This window comes from Heterodontus francisci, chromosome 19 (genome assembly GCF_036365525.1).
Source record: "Heterodontus francisci isolate sHetFra1 chromosome 19, sHetFra1.hap1, whole genome shotgun sequence".
NCBI classification, from domain to species: Eukaryota; Metazoa; Chordata; class Chondrichthyes; order Heterodontiformes; family Heterodontidae; genus Heterodontus; species Heterodontus francisci.
Window position 1 is genome coordinate 77653847 of NC_090389.1, and position 15476 is coordinate 77669322.

The 15476-nt window shown below is 39.6% G+C and overlaps 1 protein-coding gene across 6 annotated transcripts in view; it reads right to left on the reverse strand.

The window, feature by feature from the left end:
- Positions 1-15476, reverse strand: part of LOC137380222 (RNA-binding protein 5-like) — a 47822-nt gene that overhangs the window by 22518 nt on the left and 9828 nt on the right. For all 6 annotated transcript variants that reach the window (XM_068052044.1, XM_068052043.1, XM_068052046.1 and 3 more), the window contains exons 3-8: positions 13454-13640; positions 7813-7965; positions 6107-6179; positions 5239-5312; positions 1171-1257; positions 637-697 (exon numbers count right to left, since the gene is read on the reverse strand). In XM_068052044.1, the coding sequence (XP_067908145.1) occupies positions 637-697; positions 1171-1257; positions 5239-5312; positions 6107-6179; positions 7813-7965; positions 13454-13640 (635 nt within the window). The remainder of the gene's footprint in view (positions 1-636; positions 698-1170; positions 1258-5238; positions 5313-6106; positions 6180-7812; positions 7966-13453; positions 13641-15476) is intronic.

The window sequence follows — 15476 nt, forward strand, 5'->3', positions numbered from 1 at the left end:
CACTTCCCGCCACTCTGAATAACTACCCTTCACCATTTCTCCCCGCTTTCTGTCTTTCAGTCAGCCAGCTTTTTGATCCACCACTTATCCCCTTATTTTGCAAGCTCTGGCCTTATTCATTAGTCTATTATGTGATACCTTATCAAAGAGCTTTTGGAAATCTAGATATATTAGATCTACTACACTTCCCTTGTCTACTATCTGTTACCTCTTCAAAGAATGCAATGAAGTCTGTCAAGCAAGACTTCCGCATTTGAAATCCGTGCTATGTGTTATAATACTTTTGGTTACCAGATTTTTTCTATTTTCTCCTTTAGTTGGGATTCCATTATTTTTCCTACTATCCATGTTAAGCTAATGGGTCTTATAGCTTCCTGGACATGTTCTACCTCCTTTTTAAAATATAGGTATATTGTTAGAATGGTATGTAAATTATGAATAGGAGGTGATCAAGAAGAGAGCACTGTGCCACAATGCAGGTGACTGCAGACAACTCCAATTAAGCTGAGCTCCTTTAGTGGAATTAAAACTTGAACTTGGCAGTGAACTATGCAGATTTCACATTGCAATTCAGCACACTGCCAAGAAAGCCTTCTGGATAAGTGCCAAAGTGGATATCTGTTCATATCTACTTACCAGATTTTGAAGCCCCACACTTGAAACATTTTTCTCGCCTCTTGAAGTTATATATGCCACACTGTATTTGTAAGTTTATAAAATTTACAAATATCAGAAACTGATATATACATGAAATCCAGAAGTGTCTATTTTACAGTTAGTTAAAAAAATTTATAGTAAAAGTGTAAAATTACACTATTTCAGTGAATATTTTACAATAACAATTCATTTTTTAGGTGTTATGAATTAACAAATGCTTCATTTTTTCTTTACAAATAAACTATAAAAATATTTACTGAGATTAAATATCAAGTATTATTGGTTCTAATGCAGTAAAAAGACAAAATTCAACATTGTGGATTATGTAATTCACTAAAAAAATGCCTTTTTTTGAATAACCAATTGCTCAAAAGGTAATCTTGTATATCTAACATTACCCACCCTCTAACAAATCATGGCATGTTTTAATCCATTATCATTTTAAAAAGGCATTCATATAGTTCTCCAGCACACTAAACCAATACAGGCACTGTTGATGTGTAATCAAAATACCTTGCCACAAAGCCAATCTTCATAAGCCTTTGGACGTGGATTACTGTAGTGCATGGTGACAAACTTCCCTTGTATAGTCAGATTTTTCTGTAAAAAATAAATGATCATTTAGTACTGTTTAAAGACAAAGTGTCAATATTCCCATGGCAGTGCACACGTGTAGGAAGGGAGTTTTCTCTCCCAAATTAGTGCGTGAATGCATGTATATGCATTTATGTATGTATCGGGAAAGGGAGCTCAGGGGACTAGGTTACCTACACTTAGCCCATCCATATTAATCTTCAATAAGATGGAAGTAGGCCAAGTCACAAAAGATCCAGTAAGAAGAGCGTTATCATAAGCGATCTGGAGCGAGACACGCTCTATTGTGTTAATGCTTGCAGAAAAAAATTTAAATTATGTTTTAAAATTATAAAGAGACAGATGTATTTTAAGTCATGCTTTGCTTTAAAGAAATTAAAGCTACTTCTTTGCCTTTATAACATATTGAGTGCTAACCTTAGCAGAATCCGCTACATCATCTAATATCACTAATGGAGACAGGGCTTTCTGACCCATTGCGGAAGTTGAACTAAGTTCAAGTAGCATTGTGAAGGTGCTGCAAAATCTCATGATAAATCTGTAGCTACCTTGATCTAGCCCAGGTACATCATCCTATTTAATCCTATTTACTAGCGATCGCTATTGCATCTTCTTAGAAATCAACATGCAACCCCTTATTTTTGGAAAGCCATCTGTACATTGAAGCTTATAAATTCAATATGGGGCACAATATTGCATGTTTTGCTTTTGGCAGTGCAAAGGAAGGAAACCAAACCCTACATTTAGTAAAAGTTTGTTGCTATTACTGAAAGCCGATGTTACTGGATAGAAACACCACAAGCGTAGAAATATTACAAATTAGATGTGCAAAGGGTTTACAAATTTTATATTAAAACACAAGTTGCAAACTGTAGACTTACAGAAAGACTATAGTTTATAATGCACTTTCAGGATCTGTTCAAGTCATTTAATCAGAGTCAGGAACAGCAAGTACTCATCAGCTGCTACTACTGAGCTAGTCCTAGCAGCTAATCCATGCCAGGAACCTAGTGGATAAGATACTTATCCACAAGCCAGCTCACCATTGTAACACAAAAGTGAAAAATGCAATTGCTGATTAAATGTCATGCCATCAAAAAATCCTATGCTCTCCAATTTCAATTCAAACTTGTATGCCTACATATTCTCAAAATAATACGATAATATTTTCTGTTGGCCAAACAATGGACCTCATGATATAAAGTTACATGGAAACAAGTCGTAATTTCTGAGATCAGTCAAGGCGGCAAGTCAACAGTAGTTTCATAGGAATCAGAATATTAAATTTAAGCATAAAACAGCTGGTGATATTTTAGTGTTACTCTGCAGGGGTATAACAAAACTCTGCCCCAAGCTACACCTCATAAAACACCAACTTTTTTTTTAAACTAGACTTTTTTCTGTAGTATTTTTCAAATCTGACGTGCGAGAAGTTATACTGCCTACCAAATTTCTGAAGGGATCCCCAATATTCCTATGTGCTCACAAACTTCAATCAAGAGAAAGTCCAATAATTCTCATTAAAAAATTAGAAATATGAAAAGACTCTGAAGCAAAGTGGGTTAACACAGTCTTTTCATCTCTGATCAAAGTTTTCTCTTTCCACAGGCTGTAATAACCTTAATGAAACAAGTAAGCTGTCTCAACCCAGTTCCACAGCATAAAGGGTGTTTGTCACTTCCAAACTTCAGCGATGTTTATTTCTCCACTATTGTGCATCACGCCAACTCAAACTGAAAGAACAGGCTTGCTGTCAACATCTCTCCCAGTACTATTCGCGTGCACACCATATATTATCTGAATTGATGTAAAAGAGTGGGAATGATAAACTTCCATTTTGTGGGAAATGCAATGATCTAAAAGAACAGTGTAAAAAGTTGTACACGTGTAGCATACAGTTGAGGCACAGCTCAACTGGCAAAAAATGGTCAACATCCAAAAGGTCAAGCACTCTACAGAACTAGAGCTGGGACACTTTGCTATATCACTCCATCTATGGCAATCCAGGCTGGGTTTCCTCTAACCTGCAAATCATCAATATATTCCATTGAAGCTGCACTTTGTGCTTGAACTAGCAGAAACTCTGAATTCTGATCCCTTTGCTTGGCTAAATGCCAGCAGCCAGTTGGCAGCTCAGCAACACCACCCCCACCTGAACAGAGCAGCTATCAAAAGTCTGATGGCACAATGAAAACCCACCAGGCACCAACACAGAATGTAAACACAGCACTGTTACTATCACAAATGGCACCATCTGGAATCAGTCTTCAGACTACTCATAACCCATGTACAATTTATACTATGCCTGGAACATAGTATACTATGAAATAACATATCAATTTTTTTTAATCAAATGCATTTTTATTAATTTAGCAACTTATCAAGAGGAATTTTCACACACCCACCCCTGTTGTAGCACCACGGTTAGACACTGGTTAATTATGTCTAAACCCCATCACCATAATGTGCCTTAATCTCCTAATGTACCAATATAACACTTCTTACAATGTCCATCCTTTACCATCTCAATCTGTCCTAAATTATGAGAAATTTGGAGTTGTGAACTCACATCTATTTAGTACCAGATTTACTCTGCCAAAATACAACTTACATCACCAAGATTCTTACAGCTGTTAGAAGAGTCTTTCACCCAAAAATGCAGGGCCAAATTTAAATCCATGTCAGACGTGAAATGACAGTGTTAAAAACAAAATATACTACACAGTCCCATCAGGATACTTGTTAAAATACAAACTCAGATTGCAATGAAAATTTTCAAGTCATTCCAAAACGGATCACATACACATTATAGTGGCAAATTTCAAAGCAGTTGAGTGAGGCCTGGGTTCAGATCACTCAATTGCCTCCAACAGTGATACAATGTGCATGTTAAAAGGAACAGAAACTGGTGAAGAAAGGGCCTAAAATAATTCATTTTTCAACTCTCATTACTAAAGCTTGTTCCTGACCTTCTGATGCTCAGCAGCAACTTGCTTGATATTTATGTTTTTAGGCTGCTCGTGACCTTGAGTGTATCATAAAATTTAACTTGTATTTTAATAAAAATGCCTTTGACACATTGTCATTGTTCTGTATAAAGCACAAATACATAGATCTGATAACAAGCACAAAGTGTCCCAAGTAATTTAGCACTGGGTAAATACAAAGTAACATTAGGCTTTAAGGAAAATTGTTTTTCTTTAGCTTTTGTTGGTCCTAGGACCAGTTTGATTATGAGATGTGTGTACTAACACCTCACATCAGGATGCGGGTTTGTGCTTACTTTCATACTTTCTGCTTACATCAGTCAAGCTAGCAAGCAGGGAAAACCAAACTGTATTAAATTGACAGGGAAGTCAGTGAATCAGTGCAGCATACCTTTCAGCATATGGGTCTAGAGTACCAGATGCCTAGGATCAAGTCACTTCACTTCTTGATCCCTTGACTGGGAAATAATATGTAAAGCTAAGGGCAATACACCATTGTTGTTGCTACTCTCATGCATCACGCCGCCTTTACCGCACTCAACTCGCTCACCTACATATCAAAAGTTTTATGATCTGATATTGCCTCTGCTTTCAGGTGGAAAAATTGGCCTGTTCTCAGCTACGAGATTACAGTGGACATTTGTTGGGGCCATTCCAAAAAAGATCATACTAATCTCTTCAGTGTGAACAAAATAGCTTTGTATGTATCCACAAAAGGCCAATAATAAATTAGGTTTAGTTTATGCTCTATCCCCTTATTTTCATCAGTCTTTGCCACCATGTAACTTGAAACATTGCTCTCGCTGCGGTTTGTACTCATTTCTAGGAGGGCTGTACTTGCAATCAGTCCTATGGAGCTTGCAATTTATACAGATAAACAAAAACCAATTCTCTCGTTTTGGAAAAAAGCCCTTGTGTCTCATTACATCAGTTTTCAATACAGACAATTTGATCCTTTTTATTTTTTTCTCCAAGAAATCTAGACTTGTGATGAAGCAACCTGATTGGCTTCCATCCATCTTGTTGCGTCCTGCAAGTGATTAAACTCCACGAAGGCGAAACCACGGCTTTGACCTAGAGACAGCATTCAGATATAGACGGGATTGTGTTAGTCAATGGGTTTTAAAGCAGCCATTCTCAGATGAATCTCTCAAGTCACCTTCCTGCTTCAAAGCGCCTCCATTTACAATTTTGTGAAGCAGTGTTTCTCTGTGATCTCATTTTTTTTCCTTTTCTTTGCCATGGCAAGGAATTGAACAGTGCAAAAGGTCAATGTCTGGGAGTAACAACACTTCTACAAAAAGAACAAAAAAAGTTGCAAGAAAAAAGGCATCCTTCATGCAGACCATGACGAACTGACCTTAGAGACAACAAATTCCATATGTGGTACCCACCTGCGACCCAGTTTTCATTGGCATTACATTTTCTGTAAGTCACTTCAGCTGTTACCAGCACCACCCCTGTGCATAACATGAAGGGAGTGCAGTGGAGACAACACGCACAATATTGAAAAGGAAAGAGAAAGACAGAAAAAAAATACAAGAAAAAAGGGCACTGATATTTTGGGAAAGGCAGTGCAACTTTCCTGACCCCAGCCCTTAAAAGATGGGACCTCTTTTTAATCCTGGGTTATAATCCTTTGTAATTTACAAAAGGAAAAAGAAAGCGACTATTGTTGTCACTGCATAATTAAGGAGGAAGTTACAACTTGCTTTCAACAAAAGTATTAATTTTACTTTTCATGTTCCTCAGCCATGGCAAATACTTGTGTTCTAGTTCTGAAATCTCAGCCACTGGGTAACCAAATGTTTTTTTTCTTGCTTAGAGGGAGGGAGGGGAGAAACCTGGAGCAGGAACAGAAATCTCACCTGACATTTTGCTCCTCATTAGTCGCACATCTCTTGGCTGAACTCCATCATAAGGCTCTAAAACAGTTCGAATCTAGAAAGAAAATTATCTTTAGTAAGTTAACGCAAACGCTGAATCAAACATATGAACTTCATTGCTCAGAAATATTAAACATGCATCAGTGGTTTTATCTGAACTGAATGGATGACTGACAGAATGTCAGTGCTCCAACGCCCTGCGCTGAGGAATAGTTGGATACAACTTTGCTCCTATTGTTCCACTGGGTTCACAATATCAGTCAGACCATAAACACAAAAAAGGCTCTTTACCGGGGGGGGGGGGAAGAAAAATGTAAAAGGTAGCTCTGGAATTTTAGTTTTGAAAGCATAAACAAAAGTTTAAGATTGTGTTTAAAGCAAAAAAAAAAGATACTATAATTGTCTATTTTAACCTATTTAAAAACTTATTTTGTGCCACACTTAATTACAACAAACTAGAACAGAAACAAGGTGACAATTTGAGGTATTCCTGACTGCAGCAATACCCTCTGTACCTTTCTGCTTCTGACCATGCTAGATTGTGTTAAGTGACATCCCAATTCCCTTCTGCGGCCACACCCTACATAATCAGCTGTTTGCGATGTAGTTTTTTTTTCCAGCCACAATCAATCCACTTTCATCCAACAGCCTAAATTTTCCACCTCTTCTCCAAAATGGCTTTTAAAAACATAACTGATTCTAACACATACAAAACCATGAACCCAGATAACATCTGTGCACACCAAAACAATAAGTCTTTAGTCTTCAGAACTCAAATCTACAGTGCTTCCCAATAGTTAAGTGTTGAGTAGATAACTGAACACTACATGAAACTTTTGTGCGGTAACATGCTATGCTTCACGACCAGCCAAAGTACCATTAAATAAAGAACAAATTTGCATTTATGGCTTTGTCTGTAGAACACCCTAAAATAGTTCACTGCCAATGAAATACTTCCCATTTACAATCAGATATGTATTTCGTGGTATTGGTTGAAGGATAAATGTTGGCTGAGACAATTGGTTGGCATGTTAACTTGGAAAAAAAAAAGATAGCAGTGCTACCTACTGGAACTCCAGGGGACTACAGTCTCACTTTATCTAATGAACCTGTTGTTGCAGAACAGAGCTCCCACATTTTTGAGAAATCACCATGGAATCCCTAAAATAGCCAATTACCAAGGACTTTCAACACAATAGAAAGTCACAGTTCAAAATTCTTGGAGAAAATAGATATCACTTTTTATTTTATGCAGTAAGCACATCACTTTCTCTAGTATCAGGGTAGCAGGGAGTTGGGAAACACCAGATTAGCAAAAGCAACAAAAATGCAAGAGTGGAAAACACAGTCAGGGATCACTTTGTTGGTGATGCCTGCTCAAAAGTGTTGTGTATGCCCCTTGTATGCAGTATCAGGTTGACTGGCATCACTTGCTTTTGAACATCTGATACTGGTTCTGAAACAGAATATTCTCTGCTTCAGAGTCTACATTCCAAACACAGCTCAAATATGATGAGAAATGCTACCATGTCTGCAAAAACACAAAATATGACAAAACACTTTCACTGCTTCCTTCTAACTCTTTCATTCTCTTACCAAGCTATCATTTCTATTTATTTCTGCCGCCTTTTGTTTCTAGGGAGAATCATCACTATTACTACAGTATGAACACGGGAGAAAAAACCTACGTCATCCTCTGTCGTAGATGAGGGAAGCCCTCGTAACATAATAGTCTTGCTTTCTTTTTCATTGTTCAAATCATTTCGATCTGGATCCTTATAGTCTCCATCTGAATGGTAACCGCCATCTGACCTGTCACTGCTTCTTCTCTCCTGATGTCTCTAAAAGGAAAATTTGAACCAAGTACATGAGCATAGCAGAGCTAAAGAAAACCTCAGAGCAATGGTTTGAAAAACTTTGACAAGTGAGAGACTGACAAAGCATATTGGGCACACAAGTTCAGAGATTTGATCAGCCCTATCTGGCCATTGCTGCAGAAGCCATGTACTTTCCTGATAAGTAAAAAAAAAAAAATCAGATGGGGACATTACTGGATCATCATCCCTCACCTCTCGGAGGCTGACCTAAAAGGACTTTCCAGGGGGAAAACTTACCTTTTTGGCAGCAGACACAAAAGGTGAAAGCTCATTAGCGCACAGATACCACTGTGGGCAGGCACAAGTCAATTAAAACCAAGTAACCTACACATTTAAATTTTGTTTGCAAGAAAATAATCCTCTTTCACTGACTGATCCACTAGGTGACTGAGTTCAGTATCAAGAAAATGGCTGAGGCTTAACCATATTTACGACGTGTATTGAATTTTAAGTTTATTACTTTTTTTTTTTAAAAAAGATTTTCACATTAAGCCATTTGTCAATGTTGTTGTAAACCAAACAATAGGAATGGGCAAAAATGAACCTTGTAGATTCTCCTTTCCTATTTGTAGAGAAGCACTCGGCTGACTGCCAGATGAAGTTATGAAATCAGACCCACATTAATTTAAATGGAATCCAATTTTGGATACTGGAGTAGCAGATACTAGGAGACCACATGATGACAAAATTAAGTCAGGCTCAGTGTGCAATACAGTAGTCAACAAACTACATGGCTGACTTTATGCTTTATTTGGTTCCTTTAAATGGATCTTATTTTAAACACATGTGCAACAGATTAAAAGTAATAGCCCTCTTTGCCATGCAACATCACCCCTTTTGTCATTTAATCACTCCTGCCCTCCAATCAGATCATTCCCTTATGTTCTTAGCTGGTCCCCCTTTTCCCTGGTTCTATACTAGCTTAAAAGCTGTTTATCTCCAACATCTTCCATTTCAGATGGAAAACCATTGACTTGAGACATAATTTTGGATCATGCTCCATTGATGCTGACTAAACCAATGAGTGTTTTCAGCATTTTATTCAGATTTCCAGCATCTGCAATATTTTGCTTGAGAAGTAGTGCACTTTGCTTACCTTGCCAAGTTACTACAGACTAATCGATTTAACGTTATGCATGAGTACTGATATCTTGAAAACAGTGACTGAGCACTTGGACAAGTGAGAATTAATCAAACACCAGCACAGATCTGTGATGGATTAGTTATGTCTGAACAATCTAGTTAAATTCTTTGAGAGGTCACTCGCATGGTGGACAGGGGGGTGTCTATATAGACTTCTGAAAGGCATCTGATAAGAACAAAGAAGAAAATTACAGCACAGGAACAGGCCCTTCGGCCCTCCAAGCCTGCGCCGATCCAGATCCTCTATCTAAACATGTCGCCTATTTTCTAAGGGTCTGTATCTCTGTTTCCTGCCCATTCAAGTATCTGACTAGATACATCTTAAAAGACGCTATCGTGCCCGCGTCTACCACCTCCGCTGGCAACACGTTCCAGGCACCCACCACCCTCTGCGTAAAGAACTTTCCACGCATATCCCCCCTAAACTTTTCCCCTCTCACTTTGAACTCGTGACCCCTAGTAATTGAATCCCCCACTCTGGGAAAAAGCTTCTTGCTATCCACCCTGTCTATACCTCTCATGATTTTGTACACCTCAATCAGGTCCCCCCTCAACCTCCGTCTTTCTAATGAAAATAATCCTAATCTGCTCAACCTCTCTTCATAGCTAGCGCCCTCCATACCAGGCAACATCCTGGTGAACCTCCTCTGCACCCTCTCCAAAGCATCCACATCCTTTTGGTAATGTGGCGACCAGAACTGCATGCAGTATTCCAAATGTGGCCGCACCAAAGTCCTGTACAACGGTAACATGACCTGCCAACCCTTGTACTCAATACCCCGTCCGATGAAGGAAAGCATGCCGTATGCCTTCTTGACCACTCTATTGACCTGCGTTGCCAGCTTCAGGGAACAATGGACCCGAACACCCAAATCTCTCTGTACATCAATTTTCCCCAGGACTTTTCCATTTACTGTATAATTCACTCTTGAATTGGATCTTCCAAAATGCATCACCTCGCATTTGCCCTGATTGAACTCCATCTGCCATTTCTCTGCCCAACTCTCCAATCTATTTATATTCTGCTGTATTCTCTGACAGTCCCCTTCACTATCTGCTACTCCGCCAATCTTAGTGTCATCTGCAAACTTGCTAATCAGACCACCTATACTTTCCTCCAAATCATTTATGTATATCACAAACAACAGTGGTCCCAGCACGGATCCCTGTGGAACACCACTGGTCACACGTCTCCATTTTGAGAAACTCCCTTCCACTGCTACTCTGTCTCCTGTTGCCCAGCCAGTTCTTTATCCATCTAGCTAGTACACCCTGGACCCCATGCGACTTCACTTTCTCCATCACTTTCTCCATCAGCCTACCATGGGGAACCTTATCAAACACCTTACTGAAGTCCATGTATATGACATCTACAGCCCTTCCCTCATCAATCAACTTTGTCACTTCCTCAAAGAATTCTATTAAGTTGGTAAGACATGACCTTCCCTGCACAAAACCATGTTGCCCATCACTGATAAGCCCATTTTCTTCCAAATGGGAATAGATCCTATCCCTCAGTATCTTCTCCAGCAGCTTCCCTACCACTGATAAGGTTCCATAAAATGACAAAAATGGAAATGCACACAATTGAAGGTAACCTTGTGATGTGGGCTGGTAATTGGTTGGAAACAGAGCAGGAATAAAGGGAACAACTGATTGGGAGGATCAAGTAGTGTTCCCAAGGACTTCTATATTCAAGTTTGCAGATAAAAGTTAGGAGGTGCACTAAGTTGTGTAGATGGGAACAGGAAGTTACAGAGGAACATAGACTATGCAAGCAAAGCTACGGCAGTTGGGCTTTAATGTGGGGAAGAGAGAGAGGTCATCCACCTTAGAGAAATACAAATTTTGGAGCGTTTTTTCAATAGTGGGAGACTAGGAGCTGTGAAGGAGCAAAGTAATTTGAGTATCCATGTGCACAGATCACTAAAAAAAAATTAGTGCACAGGTACAAAAAGTAATCAAAAACCTAATGGAATGCTGGCCTTATTTCAAATGAGGTAGAATACAAAAGCAAGGAACTGATACTTCAGTTGTAGAGTGTCTTGGTCAAACCTTACATTGATTACAGTGTTCCTATTGACATCTCAGGAAAGTTATATTTGCCTTGGACGGAGTACACTGCAGATTCAACAGAACTTTTTTTTAATTCATTCATGGGATGTGGGCGTCACTGGCTAGGCCAGCATTTATTGCCCATCCCTAAATGCCCTCGAGAAGGTGGTGGTGAGCTGCCTTCTTGAACCGCTGCAGTCCATGTGGTGTAGGTACACTCACAGTGCTGTTAGGGAGTTCCAAGATTTTGACCCAATGACAGTGAGGGAACGGCGATATAGTTCCAAGTCAGGATGGTGTGTGACTTGGAGGGAAACTTGCAGGTGGTGGTGTTCCCATGCATTTTCTGCCCTTGTCCTTCTAGTTGGTAGAGTTCACGGGTTTGGAAGGTGCTGTCAAAGGAGCCTTGGTGCGTTGCTGCAGTGCATCTGGTCGATGGTACACACTGCTGGCACTGTGCACCGATGGTGGAGCAAGTGAATGTTTGTGGATGGGGTGCCAATCAAGCGGACTGCTTTGCCCTGAATGGTGTCGTGCTTCTTGACACCATCAAGGAAAAATATCAGGGCTTAGAGTTAAATTATGAGGACATGTTACATAATCTTGGCTTATATTCCCTCAAGTTTAGATGATCTTATCAAGGTCTTAAAATGATAGGAGATTCAATTGGATAGATATAGAGAAACTATTTCTCCTGACAAAATGGAGAACAGGGAAGCATGAAAATTAGAGCTACACCATTTAGGAGTGAAGTCAAGAAGCATCTTTTTACACAGAGGGTAGTGGAAATATGGAACACTCTCCAAAGGCTGTGAATGATGTGTCAAATGAAATTTTCATGGTAGATTTTTGCTAAGTGAGGGGGATCAAGGGGTATAGTGGAAAAGCAGGTATTACAAGCAGCCATAATCTAACAGAATGGCACAGCAGGCTCAAGGAGCTGAATGGCCTACTCTCGTTCCTATTAACAAACCATTAAAGTACCCACTTTATTAAATAGATAACAGCTACATATGCACTAAATTTGAAACTTTTGAATGTGGCCCAATGTTTTAATATTCTGATCTTTGTTTAGATGTATGTTTAAATGTATGTTTTTGGCTTGGGTTAGTGAACATAGCAGGTGCCTCATCTTGTAGGGAAAGAAACCACTAAAAGTTCAGAGAGGGCGTAGACCACGTTTCAACAAAACTAACATTAAACAGGAGGAAAGTCAAACAAAATAAACCATGTGGTAAACTCAGCAGTTAAAGTGGAATTCCTTGAGCACCAATTATTTCTGTGCCTGTTATTTTTTTTTTTAAAGTCATTTACAAACTAAATGTCTGAAACTCAAACACACCAGATATGTATTCAGAGGTGCCTGGATGTCCTGGCATATGAATCACAGTTAACATGCTGGTACAGTAAGCAATTAGAACAAATGGTATGTTAGCTTTTATTACCAAGGGATTAGAAAAAACAGCAAAGAAGTCTCACTGCAATTGTACAGGGCTTTGGCGAGACCACCCTTGGAGTACTGTGTACAGTTTTGGTCTCCTTACCCAAGGAAGGATATTCTTGCCTTAGAGGGAGTGCAAAGTTTCACTAGATTGATGCCTGGGATGAAGAGACTATCCTATGAGGAGAGATAAAGTAGACTAGGCCCATATTCCCGAGAGTTTAGAAGAATGAGCAGTGATCTCATTGAAACATAAAATTCTTAAAGGACTTGGAAGTGTAGATGCTGGGAAAGTGTTTCTCCTGGTTATGGCGTCAAGAACTAGGGGTCACAGTCTCAGAATAAGGGATGAGCCATTTAGGACTGAAATGAGAAGCTGCTTCAAAGGGCTGTGAATCTTTGGAATTCTGTACCACAGAGGGCTGTGGATACTTAGTCATTAATTATATTCAAGACAGAGGTCAATAAAATTTTGGATACTAAGGGAATCAAGGGATAGGGCAGGGAAGTGGAGTTGAAGTAGATGATTAGCCATGGTATTACTGGATGGTGGAATGGGCTTGAAGCGCTGAATGGCCTGCACTTCGGTTCTTATAAAGAGAGTGCTTGACTTGATTCGTTAGTGAAATAGCTTTAAGCAAGGTGCATCCAATTGATGAATTTGCTATACAATATATGCATTTAAAAAACTTCAAAATAGCACAAATAAAAGGATCTAATTCAAGTACTGTGCTGCACAACAACCATGCCATCATCTACTCTGAACAGATACATTAGTAACAAGCTGTCAAATTCCAATAAATTTTCACTTACACCAACTTCAGAACTCTCAGAGTTCCGGTGATCTTGATGTCGACGATTACGACGATCATCACTAGAAGCTCTGTGATCATAGTCCCGATCAGTACCCCTTGAGCTCCGGTCCCTCCTGTCTCTCGGATCAACCCGGTCTTTGATCTGATCAGATCCATACCTGCCATTCCGTTCAGTTCTACTTACTCTAGAGAGAGAGAGAGAGAGAGCTCGGAGATAAAAGCACATCCATACATATAATGGAAATCCACTGCAAACTCTGCAGGAAAATTTGCAATGTCATATTTTAAAAATATGTACACATAGCCCAACTAAACTAACTGATGACAGAGTATAATTTGTAAAGCTCATAGGTAACTCAGCTGTACAACCAGAGGTCCAAAGCTCACTTCCCAGTCATTATGCTACCAGCAGGGGTGCTAAAATCAGCCTGAGTCCTTGGGCTGGAGGTGGGGGGGGAAAAAAAAAAGAGAAAGAGAGGGGATTAAAAAAAACTACATAAAACCAGAATTCCTCTTCTGATCGCTATCTAGTTATTTTTGCTCATTATCTGGTTAGCCTTGTTAGAAACTGCACATCTAGAAACAACAGACTAGACTGTAATGCCCCCTTGGAAAAATATCCAACCACTCCATGGATGAGACTTACAGAATGGCTACCTGGGTGAGGTACTAGGGGATACCTTGTACCCAGAGTAAGAATTAACACCTTTGGAAGGGATGGGGAAAAAAGGCTTTTTTAATTAAAGAAATGACAAATACATATTGGATGCATCAGTTTTAAATGTTTGCCAGGGTGCTGCGCACAGGAAGTCAGGACATGCAAGGTATAGCTGCATTATTCTACTGTTTAAGTAGATATACGTTTCTTAAAGTCTGCATGATGCAACTGTCATGCATTCTTGAAACCGATGTGCTTTCTTTTTAAGTGTGATCCATATAAGTCAGCTGCAACATTTGGGTGATGGGTGACATACTGTTTTCGATATAACAAAATATGTGAACTAGCTGATCTCTTATGACGACACACAAAGAACCAATAAAAGACAGCCGGTGGTCATTACATAAAGTGGAGACTTAAGCCCAGTGTGAACACACGGTCATCATTTGTCCATCTTATATAGAATGCAACACCTCGTAGAATGCAGAATGACTGGCACATGACCCAAAGCCAGTATACTTAGGAGAAAGTCTAGATTGTACACTTACCTACAAGGACTGCTATACCAAGGTAACTAAGATCAAGAGCTGAAATGGCCTTCTAAATAAGCTTGCAGACTTAACCTGGAAAACTATTAGACACACACTGTGCGGCTTGGCACTAGCAGCACTACTCAATTGGGAAAATATTATGCATCTGCATGGTTAAATCTTCCCACACAAAACTAGGTGAAGTATAATTAAATCAAACAATGAGAATAACAGGGACTCAAACACCAAATGGCTACCGATGCTCTCAAATACATGGGTACCTAACATTAGGCGTCATAGATTAGATTAGATTAGATTAGAGATACAGCACTGAAACAGGCCCTTCGGCCCACCGAGTCTGTGCCGAACATCAACCACCCATTTATACTAATCCGACACTAATCCCATATTCCTACCAAACATCCCCACCTGTCCCTATATTTCCCTACCACCTACCTATACTAGTGACAATTTATAATGGCCAATTTACCTATCAACCTGCAAGTCTTTTGGCTTGTGGGAGGAAACCGGAGCACCCGGAGAAAACCCACACAGACACAGGGAGAACTTGCAAACTCCACACAGGCAGTACCTGGAATCGAACCCGGGTCCCTGGAGCTGTGAGGCTGCGGTGCTAACCACTGCGCCGCCCCAATATCATATCACAGCAAAGATCAAGGAAATCCAGGGGATGCCACAACTGCCACTTTACAATGATATACCGATGACCTCTCCACGGACTCATTACAGAAGACAAGTCTTCAGTATGCGACCATCTCCACAATGCACGTTACCTCATTACAGCCAACACAATGGGAAAATACAGATTAAGA